The following is a 27657-nucleotide window of genomic DNA, read 5'->3' as shown; positions in this document are numbered from 1 at the left end:
AAGTTCCATAATTTCCTAGAGAGACTGGGTGAACTTTTCTGAGATTGGGTAACCTTTCCAATAGTTGCTTAGGCTACTGCAAGTGTTTCAGTCTCCAGCCATCGATCATCATATCTGCCAGAGATTTCCACAGCAAGAAACATGAGCATTCTTCAACTGAATGGTTCACGCCTGATGCCCTCAATTGCCCTTCGTGCCCACTCCAATACCCTATAATTCTGTATTTCTTTCTGACTGTAAGGTGTATACAGGTAGGCCAGAAAAGCTACATCACTGATTGGAAGATGAGTGGCAACCCTGATTAGAAGCACCTGCTGCTCATCGGTTGCTCACTTGTGTTCCCTGCAAATGTGGTTCTCAACTCAAATAAAATTGTACCTACACACTGAAGAAGGCTGCAGAGCCAAAACGTCTGTGTACGCTATTCCAGATGCAGTGAAAATAATAACAAAAAGAAAAGGAAAATGAAGTAAGATTTATGAGAGATCTTTTTGTGTGCAGACACATTACACCTTTTGTTTGTCATTCTTCAACTTATGAAATGAGTTTTATTTGATCCCCTCAAAATCAGTCTGATGTTGGCTGGCGGTCCTTACCGCCGGTCCTTACTGCTAGCAGTCCAACTGATGTTGGCCAGCGGTCCTTACCGCCGGTCCTTACCTCTATCAGTCCAACTGGTGTTGGCTAGTGGTCCTTACCACTAGCAGTCCAACTGATGTTGGCTAGCGGTCCTTACCGCCGGTCCATACCGCTAGCAGTCCAACTGATGTTGGCTAGTGGTCCTTACCGCTAGCAGTTCAACTGATGTTGGCTAGTGGTCCTGACCACTAGCAGTCCAACTGATGTTGGCTAGTGGTCCTTACCACTAGCAGTACAACTGATGTTGGCTAGTGGTCCTTACCGCTAGCAGTCCAACTGATGTTGGCTAGTGGTCCTTACCACTAGCAGTCCAACTGATGTTGGCTAGTGGTCCTTACCGCTAGCAGTCCAACTGATGTTGGCTAGTGGTCCTTACCGCCGGTCCTTAACGCTAGCAGTCCAAGTGATGTTGGCTAGTCGTCCTTACCGCCGGTCCTTACCGCTAGCAGTCCAACTGATGTTGGCTAGTGGTCCTTACCGCCGGTCCTTACCACTAGCAGTCCAACTGATGTTGGCTAGTGGTCCTTACCGCTAGCAGTCCAACTGATGTTGGCTAGTGGTCCTTACCGCTCGCAGTCCAACTGATGTTGGCTAGTGGTCCTTACCGCTAGCAATCCAACTGATGTTGGCTAGTGGTCCTTATCGCTAGCAGTCCAACTGATGTTGGCTAGTGGCCCTTACCGCTAGCAGTCCAACTGATGTTGGCTAGTGGTCCTTACCACTAGCAGTCCAACTGATGTTGGCTAGTGGTCCTTACCGCTAGCAGTCCAACTGACGCTGGCTAGTGGTCCTTACCGCCGGTCCTTACCGCTAGCAGTCCAACTGATGTTGGCTAGTGGTCCTTACCGCTAGCAGTCCAACTGATGTTGGCTAGTGGTCCTTACCACTAGCAGTCCAACTGATGTTGGCTAGTGGTCCTTATCGCTAGCAGTCCAACTGATGTTGGCTAGTGGTCCTTACTGCTAGCAGTCCAACTGATGTTGGCTAGTGGTCCTTACCGCCGGTCCTTACCGCTAGCAGTCCAACTGATGTTGGCTAGTGGTCCTTACCGCTAGCAGTCCAACTGATGTTGGCTAGTGGTCCTTACCGCTAGCAGTCCAACTGATGTTGGCATGTGGTCCTTACCACTAGCAGTCCAACTGATGTTGGCTAGTGGTCCTTACCGCTAGCAGTCCAACTGATGTTGGCTAGTGGTCCTTACCACTAGCAGTCCAACTGATGTTGCCTAGTGGTCCTTACCGCTAGCAGTCCAACTGATGTTGGCTAGTGGTCCTTACCGCCGGTCCTTACCACTAGCAGTCCAACTGATGTTGGCTAGTGGTCCTTACCGCTAGCAGTCCAACTGATGTTGGCTAGTGGTCCTTACCACTAGCAGTCCAACTGATGTTGGCTAGTGGTCCTTACCGCTAGCAGTCCAACTGATGTTGGCTAGTGGTCCTTACCACTAGCAGTCCAACTGATGTTGGCTAGTGGTCCTTACCGCCGGTCCTTACCGCTAGCAGTCCAACTGATGTTGGCTAGCGGTCCTTACCGCCGGTCCTTACTGCTAGCAGTCCAACTGATGTTGGCTCGTGGTCCTTACCGCCGGTCCTTACCGCTAGCAGTCCAACTGATGTTGGCTAGTGGTCCTTACCGCTGGCAGTCCAACTGATGTTGGCTAGTGGTCCTTACCGCTAGTAGTCCAACTGATGTTGGCTAGTGGTCCTTACCACCGGTCCTTACCGCTAGCAGTCCAACTGATGTTGGCTAGCGGTCCTTACTGCTAGCAGTCCAACTGATGTTGGCTCGTGGTCCTTACCGCCGGTCCTTACCGCTAGCAGTCCAACTGATGTTGGCTAGTGGTCCTTACCGCTGGAAGTCCAACTGATGTTGGCTAGTGGTCCTTACCGCTAGCAGTCCAACTGATGTTGGCTAGTGGTCCTTACCGCTAGCAGTCCAAATGATGTTGGCTAGTGGTCCTTACCACTAGCAGTCCAACTGATGTTGGCTAGTGGTCCTTACCACTAGCAGTCCAACTGATGTTGGCTAGTGGTCCTTACCGCTAGCAGTCCAACTGATGTTGGCTAGTGGTCCTTACCACTAGCAGTCCAACTGATGTTGGCTAGTGGTCCTTACCGCCGGTCCTTACCGCTAGCAGTCCAACTGATGTTGGCTAGCGGTCCTTACCGCCGGTCCTTACTGCTAGCAGTCCAACTGATGTTGGCTCGTGGTCCTTACCGCCGGTCCTTACCGCTAGCAGTCCAACTGATGTTGGCTAGTGGTCCTTACCGCTGGCAGTCCAACTGATGTTGGCTAGTGGTCCTTACCGCTAGCAGTCCAACTGATGTTGGCTAGTGGTCCTTACCACTAGCAGTCCAACTGATGTTGGCTCGTGGTCCTTACCGCCGGTCCTTACCGCTAGCAGTCCAACTGATGTTGGCTAGTGGTCCTTACCGCTAGCAGTCCAACTGATGTTGGCTAGTGGTCCTTACCGCTAGCAGTCCAACTGATGTTGGCTAGTGGTCCTTACCGCTAGCAGTCCAACTGATTTTGGCTAGTGGTCCTTACCACTAGCAGTCCAACTGATGTTGGCTAGTGGTCCTTACCGCTAGCAGTCCAACTGATGTTGGCTAGTGGTCCTTACCGCTAGCAGTCCAACTGATGTTGGCTAGTGGTCCTTACCGCCGGTCCTTACCACTAGCAGTCCAACTGATGTTGGCTAGTGGTCCTTACCGCTAGCAGTCCAACTGATGTTGGCTAGTGGTCCTTACTGCTAGCAGTCCAACTGATGTTGGCTAGTGGTCCTTACCACTAGCAGTCCAACTGATGTTGGCTAGTGGTCCTTACCGCTAGCAGTCCAACTGATGTTGGCTAGTGGTCCTTACCACTAGCAGTCCAACTAATGTTGGCTAGTGGTCCTTACCGCTAGCAGTCCAACTGATGTTGGCTAGTGGTCCTTACCGCCGGTCCTTACCACTAGCAGTCCAACTGATGTTGGCTAGTGGTCCTTACCGCTAGCAGTCCAACTGATGTTGGCTAGTGGTCCTTACCGCTAGCAGTCCAACTGATGTTGGCTAGTGGTCCTTACCGCCGGTCCTTACCGCTAGCAGTCCAACTGATGTTGGCAGTGGTCCTTACCACTAGCAGTCCAACTGATGTTGGCTAGTGGTCCTTACCGCTAGCAGTCCAACTGATGTTGGCTAGTGGTCCTTACCGCCGGTCCTTACCACTAGCAGTCCAACTGATGTTGGCTAGTGGTCCTTACCGCTAGCAGTCCAACTGATGTTGGCTAGTGGTCCTTACCGCTAGCAGTCCAACTGATGTTGGCTAGTGGTCCTTACCGCCGGTCCTTACCGCTAGCAGTCCAACTGATGTTGGCAGTGGTCCTTACCGCTAGCAGTCCAACTGATGTTGGCTAGTGGTCCTTACCGCTAGCATTCCAATTGATGTTGGCTATTCGTCCTTACCGCCGGTCCTTACCACTAGCATTCCAACTGATGTTGGCTAGTGGTCCTTACCGCTGGTCCTTACCGCTAGCAGTCCAACTGATGTTGGCTAGCGGTCCTTACCGCCGGTCCTTACTGCTAGCAGTCCAACTGATGTTGGCTCGTGGTCCTTACCGCCGGTCCTTACCGCTAGCAGTCCAACTGCAACCAGCGGCCGCAATGGCCCTCGAGGAAAAGCTAATCCAGCATTCAGAAGGGTCCCCCTAAAACTGTCACTAGGAATGATCATGTGGCCATTAATGTGGCTATTACATGTAGTGGGAACAGAAAAGTAATTTGCAGTTTGATTATTATTGCTAAACTGCAACAGTTATCCTTACAAAAAGGATCTGTTCGTTTAACCGTGACATTTTGGAATGTTCAACTGAAATTGTAACTAAGTAACATGTTTGCTGCAAGTAGAACACTTGTTGAACTCACCTCAGGGAACACTGGAACTCTGCCAACATTCCGTTTGAGCTCTTTGTCCTCAGACAAATCTCTGATGACATTTTGACCTACTAAAACTCTTTCAATGGCCCTCACAACATCGCCTGAAGACCTCCTCAAAATAGCCTCCTACTCAGAAACCTTTAATCTCTTTTTAGAACCCAGGTAGACAGTCTAGTGGTGCAGTACTGTGACCCAAATACAGATCATAAGGCATAGGGCCATGGCCCAGTGTAGAGTGTCCAAGCCAATACACTACATATGTGCAACTGACATTGACATTTTGCTGTGCCATCACATAGGATGCTTAGTACACAGTGTATGTTCGGCCCCCTGGGTTGAAGTCAATTCCATCTTAACTTCTCATCCCCAGTTAACTGTACAAACGGCAGTTGAGGACAGTAATGAAAGACGCCTCATAGAGAATGATTGGCCATTGCCACTGCACTTTAAAACTCACTGGTAAACAGACTTAGCCTTATTCATCATGTCATTCAGCCTCTCTGAATAAGATAGAAGGAGTTGATATTGCCCACAGAGTATTATTTGCCTCTTTCACCAGAAGAGTTACTGGACTGTAAAGCTGCTCCACTTTGATGGAACATCTTGGTTTTTCTTTCATGTCCAGCAGCAAAACAAAAATTAGAAGTGGTCACCTTGGTACCAAGAGAAGGCTCTCCATGGTTACAAATGCAACTCTCTCTTGTGCAGCAACAACAGGGAGCCAACGTGTTCTCTTTTAGAGGTTTTGGCACATGGCTTATCTGATCAGGACAAAAGGCGATTGCTGGGTCACACAGTTACACCTGGAGATTAAATCAATGTAACAGATGATTTTCCATGGACTTGGAAACAACTAATCCCCTGTTCTACTTTCTCTCACTTACATAACAAACCAAAATATTTTCTGAGATTAGTGAGGACTTTCAGATCCAGGGAATATAATAATAAAGCTGGGAATATGGGATATAGAGACAATATGGGATATAGGGACAATATGGGATATAGGACAATATGGGATATAGAGACAATATGGGATATAGGGACAATATGGGATATAGGACAATATGGGATATAGAGACAATATGAGATATAGGGACAATATGGGATATAGGACAATATGGGATATAGGGACAATATGGGATATAGAGACAATATGGGATATATGGACAATATGGGATATAGAGACAATATGGGATATAGGACAATATGGGATATAGGGACAATATGGGATATAGAGACAATATGGGATATAGGGACAATATGGAATATAGGACAATATGGGATATATAGACAATATGGGATATAGGGACAATATGGGATATAGGACAGTATGGGATATAGAGACAATACGGGATATAGGACAATATGGGATATAGGACAATATGGGATATAGAGACAATATGGGATATAGAGACAATATGGGATATAGGACAATATGGGATATAGGACAATATGGGCTACAGGGACAATATGGGATATAGGACAATATGGGATATAGAGACAATATGGGATATAGGGACAATATGGGATATAGGACAGTATGGGATATAGAGACAATATGGGATATAGGACAATATGGGATATAGGACAATATAGGATATAGAGACAATATGGGATATAGAGACAATATGGGATATAGGACAATATGGGATATAGGGACAATATGGGATATAGGACAATATGGGCTACAGGGACAATATGGGATATAGGACAATATGGGATATAGAGACAATATGGGATATAGGACAATATGGGATATAGAGACAATATGGGATATAGGGACAATATGGGTTATAGAGACAATATGGGATATAGGACAATATGGGATATAGAGACAATATGGGATATAGGGTCAATATGGGATATAGGACAATATGGGGACAATATGGGATATAGGACAATATGGGATATAGGGACAATATGGGATATAGGGACAATATGGGATATAGGGACAATATGGGATATAGAACAATATGGGGACAATATGGGATATAGGACAATATGGGGACAATATGGGATATAAGGACAATATGGAATATAGAGACAATATGGGATATAGGACAATATGGGGACAATATGGGATATAGGACAGTATGGGATATAGAGACAATATGGGATATAGGGACAATATGGGATATAGAGACAATATGGGATATAGGACAATATGGGGACAATATGGGATATAGGACAGTATGGGATATAGAGACAATATGGGATATAGGGACAATATGGGATATAGGACAATATGGGATATAGGGACAATATGGGATATAGAGACAATATGGGATATAGGACAATATGGGATATAGGGACAATATGGGATATAGGACAATATGGGATATAGGGACAATATGGGATATAGAGACAATATGGGATATAGGACAATATGGGATATAGGGCAATATGGGATATAGGGACAATATCCTAAAATCACAGACATGTCATTACTATAATGATGGTCCTTGAGGTTGGAGAAATCATAGACCTGTCATTACTATAATGATGGTCCTTGAGGTTGGAGAAATCATAGACCTGTCATTACTATAATGATGGTCCTTGAGGTTGGAGAAATCATAGACTTGTCATTACTATAATGATGGTCCTTGAGGTTGGAGAAATCACAGACCTGTCATTACTATAATGATGGTCCTTGAGGGTAGTGAGATCACAGGCCTGTCATTACTATGAAGATTGTTTTTAGTAGAATGGTTCTTATAATGCCTGGGGACCTTTGTAGTCATCTTACTATCTGTGAATGTGTTATAGAGTTTGCCTGTAATGTTGCTTTGCTACTACTGTCATTGTGCATAATGTTTAACGGACATCTTCTTCCCTTACCAGCTCACATCTAGACTGGGACTCAGGACCTTTGTCTCACAAATACATGTGACTGCCCCATTGATGACGTCTTAGACATATACGCCACCGATAAACTATTAGGTAGCTCGGGTGGAGACAATTTAAGCTGAGGAGTGATATGGTTAAATGCCCATCTGGAATGCATCCTGTGTTATGTATTGTGTTAGGCATTTCCCTCTGGATAAGTTATTAAATTCCAATATAATCCAATAATTCAATAAGCATCTTGGAGAAAAACAAAAGGGATAATGTCCACCACTAAGTAAACAAAACATTTAGAAATAATTATCATGGGGCTTATTTTCATATCAAGGCAATCTTGAAGAAAAACAAGAGTGCCTTGATGAGAAGAAAAATTAAGTCCCACAATACATTTTTCTACATTTTTTTATTTACTAAGTAGTGGTCATTATCCCCTTTATTTTTCTCCAAGATTCTGAATTAGTGAATTATATTGTAATATAATAATTTATCATGTCATAGACTAGCCAAAGAGCACCTTATAACAAGCCTCAAATATCTTATAGTTATTATACATTCAAGCGCACCAGCACAATGATTTTCCTCCCCAATAAGTAAGTTATTTATCACCAATCAAATCCAGGAACAAGTACCAAGAGCTGTAGCAGCTGACGTTACTAAACTGCTATTACAATGCTATTCCATAGTCAGTAAGCTAGTCGTATTCTGTATCATGACGATAAAGCATTGTGAATCAGCAGTAAAGATCGTGTGCTTTGATTGGTCACTGTGTACAGTACGGGGGGGGGGTTAATACATGGCCTCAGGTGCAATCCACTAGTGCTAATTCTATTAAGCATGAGGGTTACTGGGACAGCATCTGACACGGAAAGCTGCTCAACGTCTTGCACTCGTTTAACCTATAATCCAAAATAAAGATGCACGCACAAACACAGACACAGTCTCTCGTGACAGACTCGTCTCTCGTGACAGGCTCGTCTCTAGTGACAAGCTTGTCTCTTGTGACAGGCTCGTCTCTCGTGACAGGCTGTTAACATAGCTGGCCAGTGTTTACGTGAGATTTGGCTCTACAAAATTATAGCCTGCAAATGTCCCATGTTTTGAATGTGTATTTTGCTGCAAGGACTTTTGGTGAAAAGTATTAACTATATACATCAATATACGGTGCATTCAGAAAGTATTCAGACCCCTTCCCTTTTTAAAATTTTGCTACGTTACAGCCTTATTCTAAAGTGGATTAAATAAAACATTTTCCTCATCAAATCTACACACAATACCCCCTAATGACAATGCGAAAACAGGTTTTTAGAAATGTTTGCAAATGTATTAAACATATAAAACAGAAATACCTTATTTACATAAGTATTCAGACCCTTTGCTATGAGACTCAAAATTGAGCTCAGGTGCATCCTGTTTCCATTAATAATTATTGAAATGTTTCTACAACTTGATTCGAGTCCACATGTGGTAAATTCCATTGATTGGACATGATTTGGAAAGGCAAACACCTGTCTATATAAGGTCCCACTGTTGACAGTGCATGTCAGAGCAAAAACTAAGCCATTATGTCTAAGAAAGTGTCCATAGAGTTACGAGGCACAGAACTGGGGAAGGATACTAAAAAATGTCTGCAGCATTGAATGTCCCAAAGAACAGACTGGCCTCCATCATTCTTCAATGAAAGAAGTATGGAACCGCCAAGACTTTTCCTAGAGCTGGCCGCCCGGCCAAACTGAGCAATCGGGGAGGTGACCAAGAACCCGATGGTCACTTTGACATAGCTCTAGAGTTCCTCTTTGGAGATGGGAGAACCTTCCAGAAGGACAACAATTTCTGAAGCACTCCACCAATCCGACCTTTAAGGTCGAGTGGCCAGACAGTAGCCATTTCTCAGTAAAAGGCACATGACAGCCTTCTAGGAGTTTGCCAAAAGGCACCTAAGGGACTCTCAGACCATGGGAAACAAGGTTCTCTGGTTTGATGAAACCAAGATTGAACTCTGTGGCCTGAATGCCAAGTGTCTGGAGGAAACCTGGCACCATCCCTACGGTGTAGCATGGGAGTGGCAGCATCAAACTGTGGGGATATTTTTCAGCGGCAGGGACTGGGAGACTAGTCAGGATTGAGGGAAATATGAATGGAGCAAAGTACAGAGAGATCCCTGATGAAAACCCGCTCCAGAGCACTCAGGACCTTCCAACAGGACAATGACCCTAAGCACACAGCCAAGACAATGCAGGAGTGGCTTCGGGACAAGTCTCTGAATGTCCTTGAGTGGTCCAGCCAGAGCCGGGACTTGAACCCAATTGAACATCTCTGGAGAGACCTGAAAATAGCTGTGCAGCAGCGCTCCCCATCCAACCTGACAGAGCTTGAGAGGATCAGCAGAGAAGAATGGGAGAAACTCCCCAAATACAGGTGTGTCAAGCTTGTAGCATCATACCCAAGAAGACTTGAGGCTGTAATCTCTGCCAAAGGTGCTTCAACAAAGTACTGAGTAGGGATGCACGATACATCGGTGAACACATCGGTGAACATATTGGAATCAACCAATATTAGCTAAAAATGCCAACATCGGTATCGGCCCGATGTCTAGTCTAACGCCAATGTGCAAAACCGATGTCAAAGCTGACTTGCATACCTATATAACGTAGGTACATGACATAATGACCCCACGTAAAATTTTGCAATACACACGCAACACAGCATTCCTAACCTAGCCCACAATGTCTGCTGTTTGGATCGAGCAATCAACAAGTTGAGCAGATTTGAAAGAGTAAGAACATTTCAGCGAGACAACTCAAGGTGAAATCCATTAACGGCAAGATTATGGAATTCATTACCCTTGACAATCAACCGTTCTCTGTCATGGGTGATGTTGGCTTTCGCCGAATGGTCGATCGCCGGTACACACCACCAAGAACGCTATTTTTCAGATGTTGCCATACTGGAGTTACACAGTAATAGCGTCACTGCTATTAGCTTCACCACATACTATGGAACGCCGTTTGGGTCTTTGCGTGTCAAAAAAAATACACGTCAAATAACACTACTTGACACATTAAATAAGCTTTAAATGAAACACGTCAAATAACACAGTTCTATTATAGAATGTTGTGTGTTCTGAATTTGCATGTGCAAGCCAAGCGCCATCACTACTATCAGTAGTGCTGTCAAAACTGTACAAAAAGTATGTAAACAAGCAAACACCGGCCACGAACGATGTGTTTACAATACTGCGTTGGTAATGAAGCATTATTTGTTTGGCCGCAAATTCTGGGGTACCTAGCAAGCACCAATAAAACCAGCCTGAAACCAATGACCAGTAGAAACTGCAGTCATTTTCATTATTCTTAGCAATGATTTAGGAATCCTTGTGAGTAAGTATTAGCTAGGTAGCCACTTGTTGTTCGCCTATTGAAATTGAACTTCAGTTCATAAAATAAATAGCTAGCCAGCTACTTAACCCTGTTAACCCTTAACCCTAGCTCAAAGCTAACGTTATAAGCAGCCAGTTAGCTTCATCGAGCTCGACCGGACCGGATTATGTGTTGTGAAGCTAGCCACAATAAGGATTGAAACAATAGTGGAATTTGCGGTTTGCCTGCAAAATAAAAGTACCTCTTTGAAAGTGATGTAGAAGGTTACAATTGGTGGAACCATGCCATATTTAGACTAGATAATGTTAAACAAGGTTAGAATGTGAAAATGAAATGGGGTATCAATCTATTCGGTGACACCCACAGAACACAACTGTGAAGCGTTTACGCAAATATTAGCGTTGTAGCTCTTATCGCAGGACTGTGTCTGTGTGAAATCACATACCCAGTCAGCCTATTGTATGTATTAACATTCATATTGCACTGTACAGCTTTACCTAAGGATCGGGGATCAATGAAATGGGGTATCAGTCTACTCAATAGCCAAGATATTTTCCCAACGTCCTCCTCTGAGTTATTAGACTCAAAAACATTCACGCAGTATTGTTTTTCCTCTTGAATAGTGTTCAATACACTTATAAATGTGGCTCAATTCACAGTTGTTTCAAAGTCCCGCAATAAGAGCTAATGTTCTCTGGGTGTCACTGAGTAGACTGATACTCCATGTCATTGATCCACAATCCATAGGTAAGGCTGTACAGTGAAATAAGTATGCCCCCAATGCAATTCTAAAGTATAATACTTCCAGTGTGAATTCAACAGATTTTTGTCAAATTAACAACTTATTGTCTTTTGTTGATTTTATATAACAACATTCCAACCTCGTTTAGCATGATCTATTCAATTATGGCATAATTCTACTATTTGTATTAATTTGCATCACTGTCAATGACATACTTTTATTTTGAAGGCTAACCGTAAAGTCCACTATTGTGGCTAATCCTTATTGTGGCTAGCTTCACATAGATGGGTCCGCCCACTATTAATCAAATAAGAACTGTCTTATAAATGAGGGTTATTTTAGATGATGACACCTAGCTATATAGTTAGCTAGCTAACTATAGCTACTGAAACAGATTATGTCATTTTGCTATGTTTTTGGGGAAGAACATTGTTTGCATCCATGAGCTAGCTAGCTTTTTTTATGACCAGCACTGTAGGTGCGCGAGACAACTTTACCAGCCTCATAGCATACGTATCGATGAATCGTTGTGACATATGAAATATGAGTGATAGTGTAATCAATGTGTAGTAACTACGTAAGAAATGAATGAACGCGCTAAATTATTATGTGATGTGCAGTCATATTCAGGCCCTGATTGGTCAACAAGCTTATTTGACACATCAAATAGTGTTATTGACACACAAAGACCCAAACGGTGTTCCAATCCTGGTTGGGAATGGTTGAGAATGAAATGACTGAACAAATTAACAACGAGCACAGCAAGTAAGTGAAATAAATAGGTTTTGATTATGTTTTACTGGTAATGGAGACATACATAAATGCCAAAAAGATAACTTTTTGGGCAGTGTGTGTGTGTGTGTAACCTTTATTTAACTAGGCAAGTCAGTTAAGAACAAATTCTTATGACGGCCTGCCCGGACAAACCTGGACGACGCTGGGCCAATTGTGCACCCCGCCCTATGGGACTCCCAATCATGGCCGGATGTGATACAGCTTGGATTCGAACCAGGGACTGTAGTGACGCCTCTTGCACTGAGATGTAGTGCCTTAGACCACTGCGTCCATGTGTGTGTGTTAACTATGTAACTGTACTAGAATGCTTAAAAGGCCCCTAAAATGTTAAATATCGGTTATCGGTATCGGGGTTTTTTTGGCAAGAAAAATATGGGATATCGGTATCAGCCAAAATGTGTACTAGTGCTGAGTAAAGGGTAAGAATACTTATGTAAATGTGATATTTCTGTTTTTTATTTTTAATACATTTGCAAAACAATCTAATAACCAGTTTTGCTTTGTCATTATGGGGTATTGTGTGTAGATTGATGATGGGGGGGGGAAACTATGTAATCCATTTTAGAATAAGGCTGTAACGTAACGAAATGTGGAAAAAGTCAAGGGGTCTGAATACTTTCCGAATGCACCGTACATCTCAAAATAAACATTGATGATCTCCCTGTCTCGCTCAGAGATAAAACAATAAATAAGTGCCACAAAAATGTGTGTATGAAAGTTTCCTTAGCAACAGATACAGTTGCCTTGCAAAAGCATTCTGACCCCTTGGATTTATACACATTTTATTGTGTTACAAAGTGGGATTAAAATGGATTTAGTTGTCATTGTTTTGTCAACAATCTACAAACAATAATCTAATGTCAAAGTAGAATATATATATATATATATTTTTTTAGATAAATAAAAAATGACAACTAAAATATCTTTGTTGCATAAGTATTCAGCCCGTTTGTTTAGACGCGCATTAATTAGACCAGGAGTCAAATTTGGCTTAAATATCACATAATAAATGACATGGACTCTGTGTGAAATAATAGGGGTTGACATGATTTACGGTTAACCCTTCCTCTGTCCCCTATACATACATCTGTAAGGTCCCTCAGTCAAGTATTGAATTTCAAGCACAGATTCAACTACAAAGACCAGGGAGTTTTTCGAAAGCCTCATAAAGAAGGGCAGTGATTGGTAGATGGGTAACAATAACAAATCAGACATTGAATATCTCTTTAATCATGGTCAAGTTAATAATTATGCTGTGGATGATGTATCAAACCACCGTCCTTCTGAACTGAGATGTAGGACAGGAATGAAACTGATCAGGGATGTTACCATGAGGCCATTGGTGATTTTAAAACAGTTCAATGGATGTGATGGGAGAAAACTGAGGATCGATTAACAACATTGTAGTGACTCCACCATAATTACTTAAATGACAGTGAAAATAATATAAATATACAGAAAAAAAGATTCCAAGTAAGGCATCTTGTATGCAACAAGGCACTAAAGTAATACTGCAAACAAACAAAAAATGCTGCGAAGGAATACACTTTTTGGCCTGAATGCAAATCCTTATGTTTGGGGCAAATCCTGGTTCAGTCAAATTTACACACTGGGAGAGGAATTCACCTTTCAGAAAGACAATAACCTACAACACAAAGCCAAATCTACACTGAAGTTGCTTATTAAGAAGACTGCAAATGTTACTGCGTGGCCAAGTTACAGTTTTGACTTAAATCTGTTTAAAAAAACGTACTTTTGCAAAGCACTGTGGTTCTATTTTGTTTATAATAACCCTTCTGTCTGTCTGTCTCCCTGTGTTTCTGTTTCTGGAAGGCCAGGGATTTACACAACGTGCTGACAGCTGAGGGAATGTCCCTGAAGCCTGGCTGCACGTGACATTAAAGCTCTTGTAAAGTCCCTCTCCCTTTTTCTCCTTTCTCCCTCTCTTTATTCACATGTTTATCTCACACTCTGTCCATGATAAGGCCCCAGCTCAAAGTCCCCCTGCACATGCCATTCAGAACTCGGTGAACTCTGAACTCGGTGACCTCTGAACTGCAGCGTATTTGGTGTTTTATAAGCGATGATGTAATGTGTTCAGATGACTGGAGAGGAGGAACACGATCATCTAAGATAAATGTGTGAAAACAGACATACCTCCTAGTGGAACAGGGCCATCAGCCAACTACTGGGAAAGAAGAGTGGGACCCGTTGTATTAGGGGTTGGGTGAGACAAGAGCAACATAATGTCTAGTAATCTGATCATTGGCAAATGAGTGAAGGAGTAGATGTTCTATTGGGCTTTTGATACAATCATTTCAGGTCTCCCTCGTAAAAGACTAGCCTGACTTTAATGAGACTTCCTGGATAAATAAATAAAAAGCCAATAATGGTTATAAATACTAGCATGGCCAGTGGCCACCTGCCAATCACCTCAGATACAGACAGTATCATCATATCATTATTATTTCTGTCATATTATTATTATCATCTCACGCTGTTATTTTGTTATTGTAAATTAGTATCAAGTTCAAGACACTTGACCCTCTGGGCTCTTTAGTCATCCTTAACCTGTTATGATGACGAGGCCGGTCTTACATGTGCATATGGGTTGAAGTGAGGTCCTCTATGTGTACTGATGCACCACCTGCAGCACACTGTAATTCTGTCTCTCTGGCCTTTAGGTAAGTGATACGAGTACATTGCTACTTCTATGTACAATCTCAAACATAGTGGATCTATTTTCATTGTGGATCTATTTTCAAACTACTGGCTCAGTAAAGGTGCCCTATGGGTAGGAGGGAGTTCTATAGGTAGTCATTATGATAATACCTGGCTGACAGATAAACCGTCCATATTGTACTCAGTTCACACATGCAGTATGTATCAGAGACACTGAGAAGGCGGAGGAGAGGGGATCAGAACCCATGACAACGCCAGAGCCTAGCACTGACATACACACACACACACACACACACACACACACACACACACACACACACACACACACACACACACACACACACACACAAACACACAAACACACACACACACACACACACACACACACACGTGTTAGCTGTAGTCATGCCGACATATCTAATGAAGCAGAACTTTTCTGTTAGCTGCTCCCCATGGGGCCGGTTATGGCAGCCTCTAGTTCATCAATATTCTATTCTCCCATTTAGTATTCTTCTCTGCTAATCATTTTTCTCCATGGATTTTGACTATTTCATAAGGGTAATTCTTTATGTAAGTTTCTATCATTATTATTATTTAACAAAATTTGTATTATTTGTTCAATTATTTGTTATTTTAGCATTATGTTTACCCATGTGTGTGTTCAAACAGATTAATGAATCAATAAAGAATTAAAGAAATAGAGGACAAAGAGTTATGAATCCAAATGGCTCTCTCAGCAACAGGTTGTAATCCAAACTCTCCAACATGGCTCTCTCAGCAACAGGTTGTAATCCAAACTCTCCAAATGGCTCTCTCAAACAGGTTGGGCTCTGGTCTCAGCAACAGGTTGAAATCCAAACTCTCCAACATGGCTCTGGTCTCAGCAACAGGTTGTAATCCAAACTCTCCAACATGGCTCTGGTCTCAGCAACAGGTTGTAATCCAAACTCTCCAACATGGCTCTGGTCTCAGCAACAGGTTGTAATCCAAACTCTCCAACATGGCTCTGGTCTCAGCAACAGGTTGTAATCCAAACTCTCCAACATGGCTCTGGTCTCAGCAACAGGTTGTAATCCAAACTCTCCAACATGGCTGTAATCCAGACCAAAGATGCCTGGAAGGGATTTTCTTATGTTTACCCCAGATCCCCTATAACATTTTTATCATCCCTACTGATTTCAAACTAGATTAATCGGAATGGCCGATGAATTAGGGCCGATTTCAAGTTTTCATAACAATTTGGACACCAATTTGGCAGATTTTTTTTTTTTTTTTTTTTACACCTTTATTTATTCTGTATTTAACTCGGCAAGTCAAACAAATTATTTTTTTCAATGACGGTCTAGGACCGGTGGGTTAACTGCCTCGTTCAGGGGCAGTACGACAGATTTTTACCTTGTCAGCTTGGGCAATTCAATCTTTACAGTTAACCAGTCCAATGCTCTAACCACCTGCCTCTCATTGCACTCCACGAGGAGACTGCCTGTTACGCGAATGCAGTAAGCCAAGGTAAGTTGCTAGCTAGCATTAAACTTATCTTATAAAAAATAATCAATCAATCATAATCACTAGTTAACTACACATGGTTGATGATATTACTAGTTTATCTAGCGTGTCCTGGTTTAGATCTTATCTGTCGGAAAGATATCAGTTTGTCTCTGTGAATGGTTTGTCCTCTGACAAATCAACTGTAAATTTCGGTGTTCCTCAAGGTTCCGTTTTAGGACCACTATTGTTTTCACTATAAATTTTACCTCTTGGGGATGTTATTCGAAAACATAATGTTAACTTTCACTGCTATGCAGATGACACACAGCTGTACATTTCAATGAAACATGGTGAAGCCCCAAAATTGCCCTTGCTAGAAGCATGTGTTTCAGACATAAGGAAGTGGATGGCTGCAAACTTTCTACTTTTAAACTCGGACAAAACAGAGATGCTTGTTCTAGGTCCCAAGAAACAGAGATCTTCTGTTGAATCTGACAATTAATCTTAATGGTTGTACAGTCGTCTCAAATACAACTGTGAAGGACCTCGGCGTTACTCTGGACCCTGATCTCTCTTTTGAAGAACATATCCATACCATTTCAAGGACAGCTTTTTTCCATCTACGTAACATTGCAAAAATCAGAAACGTTCTGTCCAAAAATGATGCAGAAAAATTAATCCATGCTTTTGTCACTTCTAGGTTAGACTACTGCAATACTCTACTTTCCGGCTACCCGGAAAAAGCACTAAATAAACTTCAGTTAGTGCTAAATACGGCTGCTAGAATCCTGACTAGAACCAAAAAAATTTATCATATTACTCCAGTGCTAGCCTCCCTACACTGGCTTCCTGTCAAAGCAAGGGCTGATTTCAAGGTTTTACTGCTAACCTACAAAGCATTACATGGGCTTGCTCCTACCTATCTCTCTGATTTGGTCCTGCCGTACATACCTACACGTACGCTACGGTCACAAGACGCAGGCCTCCTAATTGTCCCTAGAATTTCTAAGCAAACAGCTGGAGGCAGGGCTTTCTCCTATAGAGCTCCATTTTTATGGAACGGTCTGCCTACCCATGTCAGAGACGCAAACTCGGTCTCAACCTTTAAGTCTTTACTGAAGACTCATCTCTTCAGTGGGTCATATGATTGAGTGTAGTCTGGCCCAGGAGTGGGAAGGTGAACGGAAAGGCTCTGGAGCAACGAACCACCCTTGCTGTCTCTGCCTGGCCGGTTCCCCTCTTTCCACTGGGATTCTCTGGCTCTAACCCTATTACAGGGGCTGAGTCACTGGCTTACTGGGACTCTCTCATGCCGTCCCTGGAAGGGGTGTGTCACCTGAGTGGGTTGATTCACTGATGTGGTCATCCTGTCTGGGTTGGCGCCCCCCTTGGGTTGTGCCATGGCAGAGATCTTTGTGGGCTATACTCAGCTTTGTCTCAGGATGGTAAGTTGGTGGTTGAATATATCCCTCTAGTGGTGTGGGGGCTGTGCTTTGGCAAAGTGGGTGGGGTTATATCCTTCCTGTTTGGCCCTGTCCGGGGGTGTCCTCGGATCGGGCCACAGTGTCTCCTGACCCCTCCTGTCTCAGCCTCCAGTATTTATGCTGCAGTAGTTTATGTGTCGGGGCTGGGGTCAGTTTGTTATATCTGGAGTACTTCTCCTGTCCAATTCGGTGTCCTGTGTTAATCTAAGTGTGCGTTCTCTAATTCTCTCCTCTCTCTCTTTTCTCTCTCTCGGAGGACCTGAGCCCTAGGACCATGCCCCAGGACTACCTGACATGATGACTCCTTGCTGTCCCCAGTCCACCTGGCCGTGCTGCTGCTCCAGTTTCAACTGTTCTGCCTTATTATTATTCAACCATGCTGGTCATTTATGAACATTTGAACATCTTGGCCATGTTCTGTTATAATCTCCACCTGGCACAGCCGGAAGAGGACTGGCCACCCCACATATGCTCTCTCTAATTCTCTTTCTTTCTCTCTCTCGGAGGACCTGAGCCCTAGGACCATGCCCCAGGACTACCTGACATGATGACTCCTTGCTGTCCCCAGTCCACCTGGCCGTGCTGCTGCTTCTGTTTCAACTGTTCTGCCTTATTATTATTCGACCATGCTGGTCATTTATGAACATTTGAACATCTTGTCCATGTTCTGTTATAATCTCTACCCGGCACAGCCAGAAGAGGACTGGCCACCCCACATAGCCTGGTTCCTCTCTAGGTTTCTTCCTAGGTTTTGGCCTTTCTAGGGAGTTTTTCCTAACCACCGTGCTTCTACACCTGCATTGCTTGCTGTTTGGGGTTTTAGGCTGGGTTTCTGTACAGCACTTTGAGATATCAGCTGATGTACGAAGGGCTATATAAATAAATTTGATTTGATTTTGATTTGATTCCTGCATATAATCAATGCGGTGCGTATCGTTGCTCCAATGTGTACCTACCCATAAACATCAATGCCTTTCTTAAAATCAATACACAGAAGTATATATTTTTAAACCTGCATATTTAGCTAAAAGAAATCCAGGTCAGCAGGCAATATTAACCAGGTGAAATTGTGTCACTTCTCTTGCATTCATTGCACGCAGAGTCAGTGTATATGCAACAGTTTGGGCTGCCTAATTTGCCAGAATTTTACGTAATTATGATATAACATTGAAGGTTGTGCAATGTAACAGGAATATTTAGACTTATGAATGCCACCCGTCATCATTAGTCATTTAGGTCAACATTGGATCATTCAGAGATCCTCACTGAACTTCTGGAGAGAGTTTGCTGCACTGAAAGTAAAGGGGCTGAATAATTTTGCATACCCAATTTTTCAGTTTTTGATTTGTTAAAAAAGTTTGAAATATCCAATAAATGTCGTTCCACTTCATGATTGTGTCCCACTTGTTGTTGATTCTTCACAAAAAAATACAGTTTTATATCTTTATGTTTGAAGTCTGAAATGTGGCAAAAGGTCGCAAAGTTCAAGGGGGCCGAATACTTTCGCAAGGCACTGTAAATTATGCTGACACCAATCTAAAATATAATTTCTCCATACAGAAATAATCCAAGTTACATATTGGTCCATTTGATCAGAAAGGTGTGCTATTTAGCAATAAGCATTATCACCTGTAGCCCAACTGATGCAGCATATTGTCAATAAAGAAATAGACTGAACCATAGGGTTGATAAAGAAATAGACTGAAGCATACCGTCAATAAAGAAATAGCACTGAACCATAGGGTTGATAAAGAAATAGACTGAACCATAGGGTTGATAAAGAAATAGACTGAACCATAGGGTTGATAAAGAAATAGACTGAACCATAGGGTTGATAAAGAAATAGACTGAACCATAGGGTTGATAGAGAAATAGACTGAACCATAGGGTTGATAAAGAAATAGAAATAGGGTTGATAAAGAAATAGGCTGAACCATAGGGTTGATAGAGAAATAGACTGAACCATACCGTCAATAAAGAAATAGACTGAACCATACCGTCAATAAAGAAATAGACTGAAGCATAGGGTTGATAGAGAAATAGACTGAACCATAGGGTTGATAAAGAAATAGACTGAAGCATAGGAAATAGCACTGAACCATAGGGTTGATAAAGAAATAGACTGAACCATACCGTCAATAAAGAAATAGCACTGAACCATAGGGTTGATAAAGAAATAGACTGAACCATAGGGTTGATAAAGAAATAGACTGAACCATAGGGTTGATAAAGAAATAGACTGAACCATAGGGTTGATAAAGAAATAGACTGAACCATAGGGTTGATAAAGAAATAGACTGAACCATAGGGTTGATAGAGAAATAGACTGAACCATAGGGTTGATAGAGAAATAGACTGAACCATACCGTCAATAAAGAAATAGACTGAACCATAGGGTTGATAAAGAAATAGACTGAACCATAGGGTTGATAAAGAAATAGACTGAAGCATAGGGTTGATAGAGAAATAGACTGAACCATAGGGTTGATAAATAAATAGACTGAACCATAGGGTTGATAAAGAAATAGACTGAACCATAGGGTTGATAAAGAAATAGACTGAACCATAGGGTTGATAAAGAAATAGACTGAAGCATAGGGTTGATAGAGAAATAGACTGAACCATAGGGTTGATAAATAAATAGACTGAACCATAGGGTTGATAAAGAAATAGACTGAACCATAGGGTTGATAAAGAAATAGACTGAACCATAGGGTTGATAAATAAATAGACTGAAGCATAGGGTTGATAAAGAAATAGACTGAACCATACCGTCAATAAAGAAATAGACTGAACCATAGGGTTGATAATGAAATAGACTGAACCATAGGGTTGATAAAGAAATAGCGCTGAAGCATAGGGTTGATAAAGAAATAGCTGAAGCATAGGGTTGATAAAGAAATAGACTGAAGCATAGGGTTGATAAAGAAATAGCGCTGAAGCATAGGGTTGATAAAGAAATAGACTGAACCATAATCAATAAAGAAATAGACTGAACCATACCGTCAATAAAGAAATAGACTGAACCATAGGGTTGATAATGAAATAGACTGAACCATAGGGTTGATAAAGAAATAGACTGAAGCATACCGTCAATAAAGAAATAGACTGAAGCATAGGGTTGATAAAGAAATAGCGCTGAAGCATAGGGTTGATAAAGAAATAGACTGAAGCATAGGGTTGATAAAGAAATAGCGCTGAAGCATAGGGTTGACAAAGAAATAGACTGAAGCATAGGGTTGATAAAGAAATAGACTGAAGCATAGGGTTGATAAAGAAATAGCGCTGAAGCATAGGGTTGATAAAGAAATAGCGCTGAAGCATAGGGTTGATAAAGAAATAGACTGAAGCATAGGGTTGATAAAGAAATAGCGCTGAAGCATAGGGTCAATAAAGAAATAGACTGAACCATACCGTCAATAAAGAAATAGACTGAACCATAGGGTTGATAAAGAAATAGACTGAACCATAGGGTTGATAAAGAAATAGACTGAAGCATAGGGTTGATAAAGAAATAGGCTGAAGCATAGGGTTGATAGAGAAATAGACTGAAGCATAGGGTTGATAAAGAAATAGACTGAAGCATAGGGTTGATAAAGAAATAGCGCTGAAGCATAGGGTTGATAAAGAAATAGACTGAAGCATAGGGTTGATAAAGAAATAGCTGAAGCATAGGGTTGATAAAGAAATAGCGCTGAAGCATAGGGTTGATAAAGAAATAGACTGAAGCATAGGGTTGATAAAGAAATAGACTGAAGCATAGGGTTGATAAAGAAATAGACTGAAGCATAGGGTTGATAAAGAAATAGACTGAAGCATAGGGTTGATAAAGAAATAGCGCTGAAGCATAGGGTTGATAAAGAAATAGCGCTGAAGCATAGGGTTGATAAAGAAATAGCGCTGAAGCATAGGGTTGATAAAGAAATAGCGCTGAAGCATAGGGTTGATAAAGAAATAGCGCTGAAGCATAGGGTTGATAAAGAAATAGCGCTGAAGCATAGGGTTGATAAAGAAATAGCGCTGAAGCATAGGGTTGATAAAGAAATAGCGCTGAAGCATAGGGTTGATAAAGAAATAGGCTGAAGCATAGGGTTGATAGAGAAATAGACTGAATCATAGGGTTGATAAAGAAATAGACTGAACCATAGGGTTGCCTATCTGCATTTACACTATTAGGCTAATCATGTCCTAGATCACAAACTCTAAACAATATCTTGCTTAAAGTTAGCAATATATTGATGACTTCAATGTCACCAAAAAACTATTTTTTAAACACTATAATGTAGTGTTACACTTAACCCCAGTCTTCACTACAGTATGTGCTCATGGTGAATTGCGGAGCCTAAATCATGTTGCCTCTAAAAGCTCTGGTGCAGCTTGCTCAGTTCGCTCATAGATGTAGGCATGATACTCCACTTTTAACAATGCCCATTAAAACTGCTTTCAAATGTGTTTTCCAGGCGGGCCCCGGCACAATTTAACCCTTGACCTTAAATCCCCTGGTACCCAACTGATATCAGGGCTGACCAATCAGAGATCTGGGTGCCTTGCGTTCTGCCGTTACCATAGCAACACCCTCCATAGCTCGGTTCATAAGAGCGGGGGGGATTTACAGTGGCTCTGTTGAGCTCTGTCAATATAGATGGAAGCCAAATCGATATGGTACGAAGGGATTTCACAGCTCACTGAGGCGTGTGGATCAGCCAGCAAGCAGCCAGTGCCCAGTACACATACCGGTCTGGGTCAGAGAGCTGCACTGAACCATTAAACACACACGCACGCACGCATGCACGCACGCACCACAGGTTGCATATACACACTGATAGCTAGGCACACACTCAAACTAATGCTAAAGCCCAACAAAAAAAGGCATATGCGCACACACACACCAAAGCACACACTCCCTGCAGAGCAGATAAAGACTAACACAGTGCGCTGTGATTAACCAGAGAAGCACTGCAGTCTTCTGCCATTAATTAGACACCTACTAATTAATGCAGAGCCACACACTGCTTCACAAAGGAACTACTGAGATAAACACACCCCCATGGCCACCCAGCAGCCTGGCAGAACTCATATGTAAACAACAACAATAAAGAAATACAAGATTGTTATCCCTCCTCTGGTTATTGACATTTTATTTGTAAATGTCAGAAATTCGGGAAGCAACAACCATTCTTCCACAAGACCAAGGAGCGGAATCAGCTCAGCTGTCAGTCTTGATCAAATCCCCAAAAAGCCCATGTTTAGTTCCTTGTTAAATCTTATTCATGAAATTCATACAGAAAAACACAAGGCTAAAAGAGTAAAAGGTTTGACTCCATTACCATGTAAATACTAAGCAGAATAATTACAAATACAAATGGCATTACAATGTTTGTTACTATACTGCAGGGTTCCCCAACTAGCACGGTTTTATTTGGACCCCCAAGTTTTCTGAGCAAAAATAAGATAATTATTATTTTTTTTAATTTTTTTTACATTATCATTGTTGGACATAAAAGACTTCAAAAACACCAGGAAATCAGCTACAATTGATTTTAATTTTAGAAATCGGTTCCCAAGTATTCCCACGCAAAATAAAGAGACATGATTGTATAGAAATAAATGTAAGCAAGGTTTGAAATTATTGTGTTTCAGTCAATTATTATATCTGTTTGGGATTTTTGCAGTTAATTTCCAGTCTACAAATGATCTATAATTATGTTCTGACTCTCCGACCATCCGCTCAAGAAATAAATCATCTCGTGGCTCAATCTAGTTGATGATCCCTGCTATACTGCAATAAATGCTTGACTCCATTACCATGTAAATACTAAGCAGAATAAATACAAATACAAATGTCATTATAATGTTGTTACTATAGTATACTGTGTACACAGGTACGGTATTTATAAGATCAGTTATCATTGTTTCCTCCTTGAGTCTTAATTGATCAATCAATGTCACAGGTTGGCTGGAGAATGCGCAATAATCCAATCAATCAGCACCCAATCAATTCAATTAAATAAGCTCCTATCTGGACAGCAATTGGCTATTTCAATGCTTCAGATGGTACAGAACGGAGTAGGCCGACCACATACAGACATAGTCCAATTAAGAACCAATGCCATCAGGCATTCACTTTCATGTGAATACCTGGGTAGCAATGAATCCGTTTCAGCCACACAGATTTTCTTTCAGCCATCAAACCTATGAGGTGTTGTACTGACTCAAACAATGTTTGAAGGGTAAATGGCAAGTTCAATTTACAGTGGCTCTGAAGAGATTTGTCAATAGAATTTCAATCAATCAAACTTTTGATTGATTGATTGATCAATTGATTGATACAGAAAGTTGCTCCTTTGGAAGGTCAACAAGTGTTTTACAGTCCAGATAAGTCTCTGACCTAAACATATGGTCCAACGGTAATCCCACGACACCCTCAAAACCTTTACACGCTCACACACATGCAGGACAAGGAGTATGTTAGTGGCCTTGTAACTACAATGTAATGTTAGTGTCTGTGCATTAGTTTTAGTATTCATATGTAGACTCCTTTTTTGACCATGTGACCTGACTAGAAAAACTGTGTGTGTGTGTATGTACGAGTATACTGTGTATCCTCTGTATATATATGTGTACGTGTATACTGTGTATCCTCTGTATATATATGTGTATGTGTATACTGTGTACGTGTATATATGTACAGTATGTTTAAACATGCATATTCACACGTTTGCGTTCCCATTTTGCTCATGCAAAAACAATCATTGATCAAAACCCCCATATGATTGTAACTAAACAAGACAGCAGCACATCATCAGAAGCCAGTTCCAAATATTACAATTGACGAATGCATGATGTGCAACACATTTTCCCACTGTTTACTTACACACATTGGTTGAATGATCATTTCCTCCTCGGTCCTCACTTACAGAGAAAGAGTCAGGACATCAGCCTCATCAGTCCTGCAGTAGACCAGTAGCTATTCTTCACACACTTCAGGTCTGTTTGGATCCGGCAAAATGACTCTGTCATGGCCGACTCTTTCGCTTGAGCTGCCGTTAGCTCAGACCAGAAGGTCTGGAGAGGTACATTACACGCAGCTATCTTTGGCCTTCTCCTGACTGCCGTGGCTGATCCACAGCGAATGAGGTTTAGCACACAAGTGTGTGTGTCTACGTACTAGCACGGAGCTCCGGATTGACCCATTCTCTATCCACCTGGTTTCTGAGAAACCACAGCCCATAGCACGGTGACAGCCCCCTCGGGCAGCGTACTAACACAGGCAGGCAGACAGAGGCACGGAGGCATTCCATCGGCATAACAGAGGCACTTGGGGTCACTGATGCTGACAGAGTAGGCCTCCTTATCAAGTGGGTAGATAGATCGACACACATACACTTGCATTCCGATGCACATATTTTTTGTCCAATTGAATATGTATATTCACACACACGGACGGACGGATGCACACACGCATACACACACACACACGCACACACACACGCATACACACACACAAGCATACACGCACACACAAACATGATCTCTACTTACTCAATACATAAAGCTTGGAATAACTTATTTTTCTCATTATTTGACTGAATCAGTTATGTATTAACAGCTGTAAGGTTTTATCACAATCACCCTTTGTGATTAAACAGACACCCTTGTCATATGCTAAATGTTTTATTAACAGAATATGATATGGAGATAAGTATTTATATAACGTTGAGGGTGTAGTGTGTTTCAATAGTCAATGTGTCAACAAGATGAATGTGTGACCCAGAGTTCCATAGTTCCAGCTTGTATAAGACATATGCTGATGATCGTACGCATGATCACTCCAGTCAACCTGGCCCATTGTGAACTGGTTACTGATACGCTTCATGGGACTGTGAATACATGCTTGACAAAGAGATGGAAGTCATCCCTGAAAAGAATTAGAAATAATAAACAAGCACATTTATTTCCCTCTTAATTATTGAGAAATTGTACGTTTTTGTTGTAACCTTCTTTCATATCAAGTTGCAGCAATAGGTATGTTTTAAAGGTGATTTGAAAAGGGGTTCTCTGGCAAAGACGCTCTCTGTCCTCCAAAATGGGAGAAGAGGTACTTAACTGCATATTATGAATTTTTGCTTGTTTGTTTGTTATTTTTATGTTATTTATTTCAGGCTGTGTTTTTTATTCATGTTATTGCCAATTGAGACAGAGAAGTTGCAGATTGCACCTCTAAATTGTGTTCAGGTGATTTCTTCCTTTAAGAAATGCTATTTAAGTAATAGAAAAAGCAACTTTTCTGCCGTGTTAAGGAAGTGTTGTTGCATTTTAGCATGACCCAAGTACAACTCCTTGACATAATGATGTGGTGCTAAAGTCTGGCTGAGCTGAGGAGCTGGTATATACAGCTGGGTAGGCTGTGGTTTGACTTTATTATATTTTATTGTCACATACTGGCGCCAGGAAGGCAATTTAAGGATTTTGGGCACTGGCCAGCCAGGTTAATAGAAAGACATTTCTACTAGCCCAGGTGACATTCTCTGTAGCCAAGGGTCCAAAAGCCCAGTCTGAAAACCACTGGCTATGGACTAGCTTCATTTCCATCCCTGGTCGGCGGTGTTGCTGCTTATCAATTTGGATGGACCCAAATGTTGTTTCTTGAAGAGAAGAAACCTTTTGATTTCCACACAAAATCTATTACAAATTAATTTACATGAACTCTGCCTTAATAAATCACATATTGTAGCCTATCAAAAACATTCAATTAACACCAGGGCTTCATACCAGAGCATTGCATTCTGCATCACATATAGGCTATTCTACCATACAACTTTGTTAATTTAGAAGCTGCCTGCAATGAGCAATGAAATGTAGTAGACTAGGCTACTATTGGTGATAGGCTATTGTATGTAGTAGCCTGCTTTTGGTGTTCGGCTATTGTATGCGTTAGACAAATGCAGAGAACTAATTCATCCATTGCAAAAATGTAGCCAATACAATGCAGTCAGTAATAGTAACTCCACACAGATAAAACAAAACAGAAAATAAGAATACGCTAGACTACAGCAATGAAAACGAAAATAATGGATTTAAAAGTGACACCCGGATGTGGGAATTTACCTGAAAAATAACATGAATGTTCTCTCTCTCCTTCGGAATATCCCTGGTCCCAAACTCTGAGCGACTGTCTGCTTCTCACGCAGATTTTGATCAGTGATGGCGCACGGAATTATCAAAGAGACCTTCGAGGAAATCTTCGGCTAGTTAGACAGAAGACCATGTCCAGTCACCCGCTTCACACGCTCATGTAATTGTGCCTTGAAGGTGAAGTGCTAAAGATATGTATTCTTCAAATAATAACGAGTCACAGTGACATGCCAAAATATGTAACGCATACGCCAAACTCCTCAAACCATCGGTGTCTGTACGCGTCAACGGTTGGTTGTTCGCTATGTTCGAAGCTTCTCTCTGCAGCCAGCGCACCGGTTGGCGGTTGGTTGGCGCGCGCCTCACGGATTATTGCCCGGCCCCCTCGTGTTTTCCAATACCTTGACACATTGTTATGGCTTTCTCCCTTTATTTTTACGAGTGACCTGCGGCCAAGTTATTAGTCTACGCATAATTACAAATCTGTGCAATTGGAGTCAAGTAAACGTGTCTGCTGCTGATTGCAAATTGACACACTTGGTCTTGGCAATATG

At 41.8% G+C, this 27657-nt stretch overlaps 1 protein-coding gene across 1 annotated transcript in view; it reads right to left on the bottom strand.

The window, feature by feature from the left end:
- The window catches only part of LOC135542811 (prolactin receptor-like), a 63707-nt gene extending 36327 nt beyond the window's left edge, over positions 1-27380 (bottom strand). The window contains exon 1 of the mRNA XM_064970032.1: positions 27077-27380. Within this exon, the coding sequence (XP_064826104.1) occupies positions 27077-27090 (14 nt within the window). The 5' untranslated portion in view covers positions 27091-27380. The remainder of the gene's footprint in view (positions 1-27076) is intronic.
- Between the last annotated feature and the right edge of the window lie 277 nt (positions 27381-27657).

The sequence above is a fragment of the Oncorhynchus masou genome, chromosome 6 (assembly GCF_036934945.1).
Source record: "Oncorhynchus masou masou isolate Uvic2021 chromosome 6, UVic_Omas_1.1, whole genome shotgun sequence".
Classification (NCBI taxonomy): Eukaryota; Metazoa; Chordata; class Actinopteri; order Salmoniformes; family Salmonidae; genus Oncorhynchus; species Oncorhynchus masou.
The sequence above is the reverse complement of the archived record's forward strand: the minus strand, read 5'-3'. Positions and strand labels throughout refer to the sequence as shown.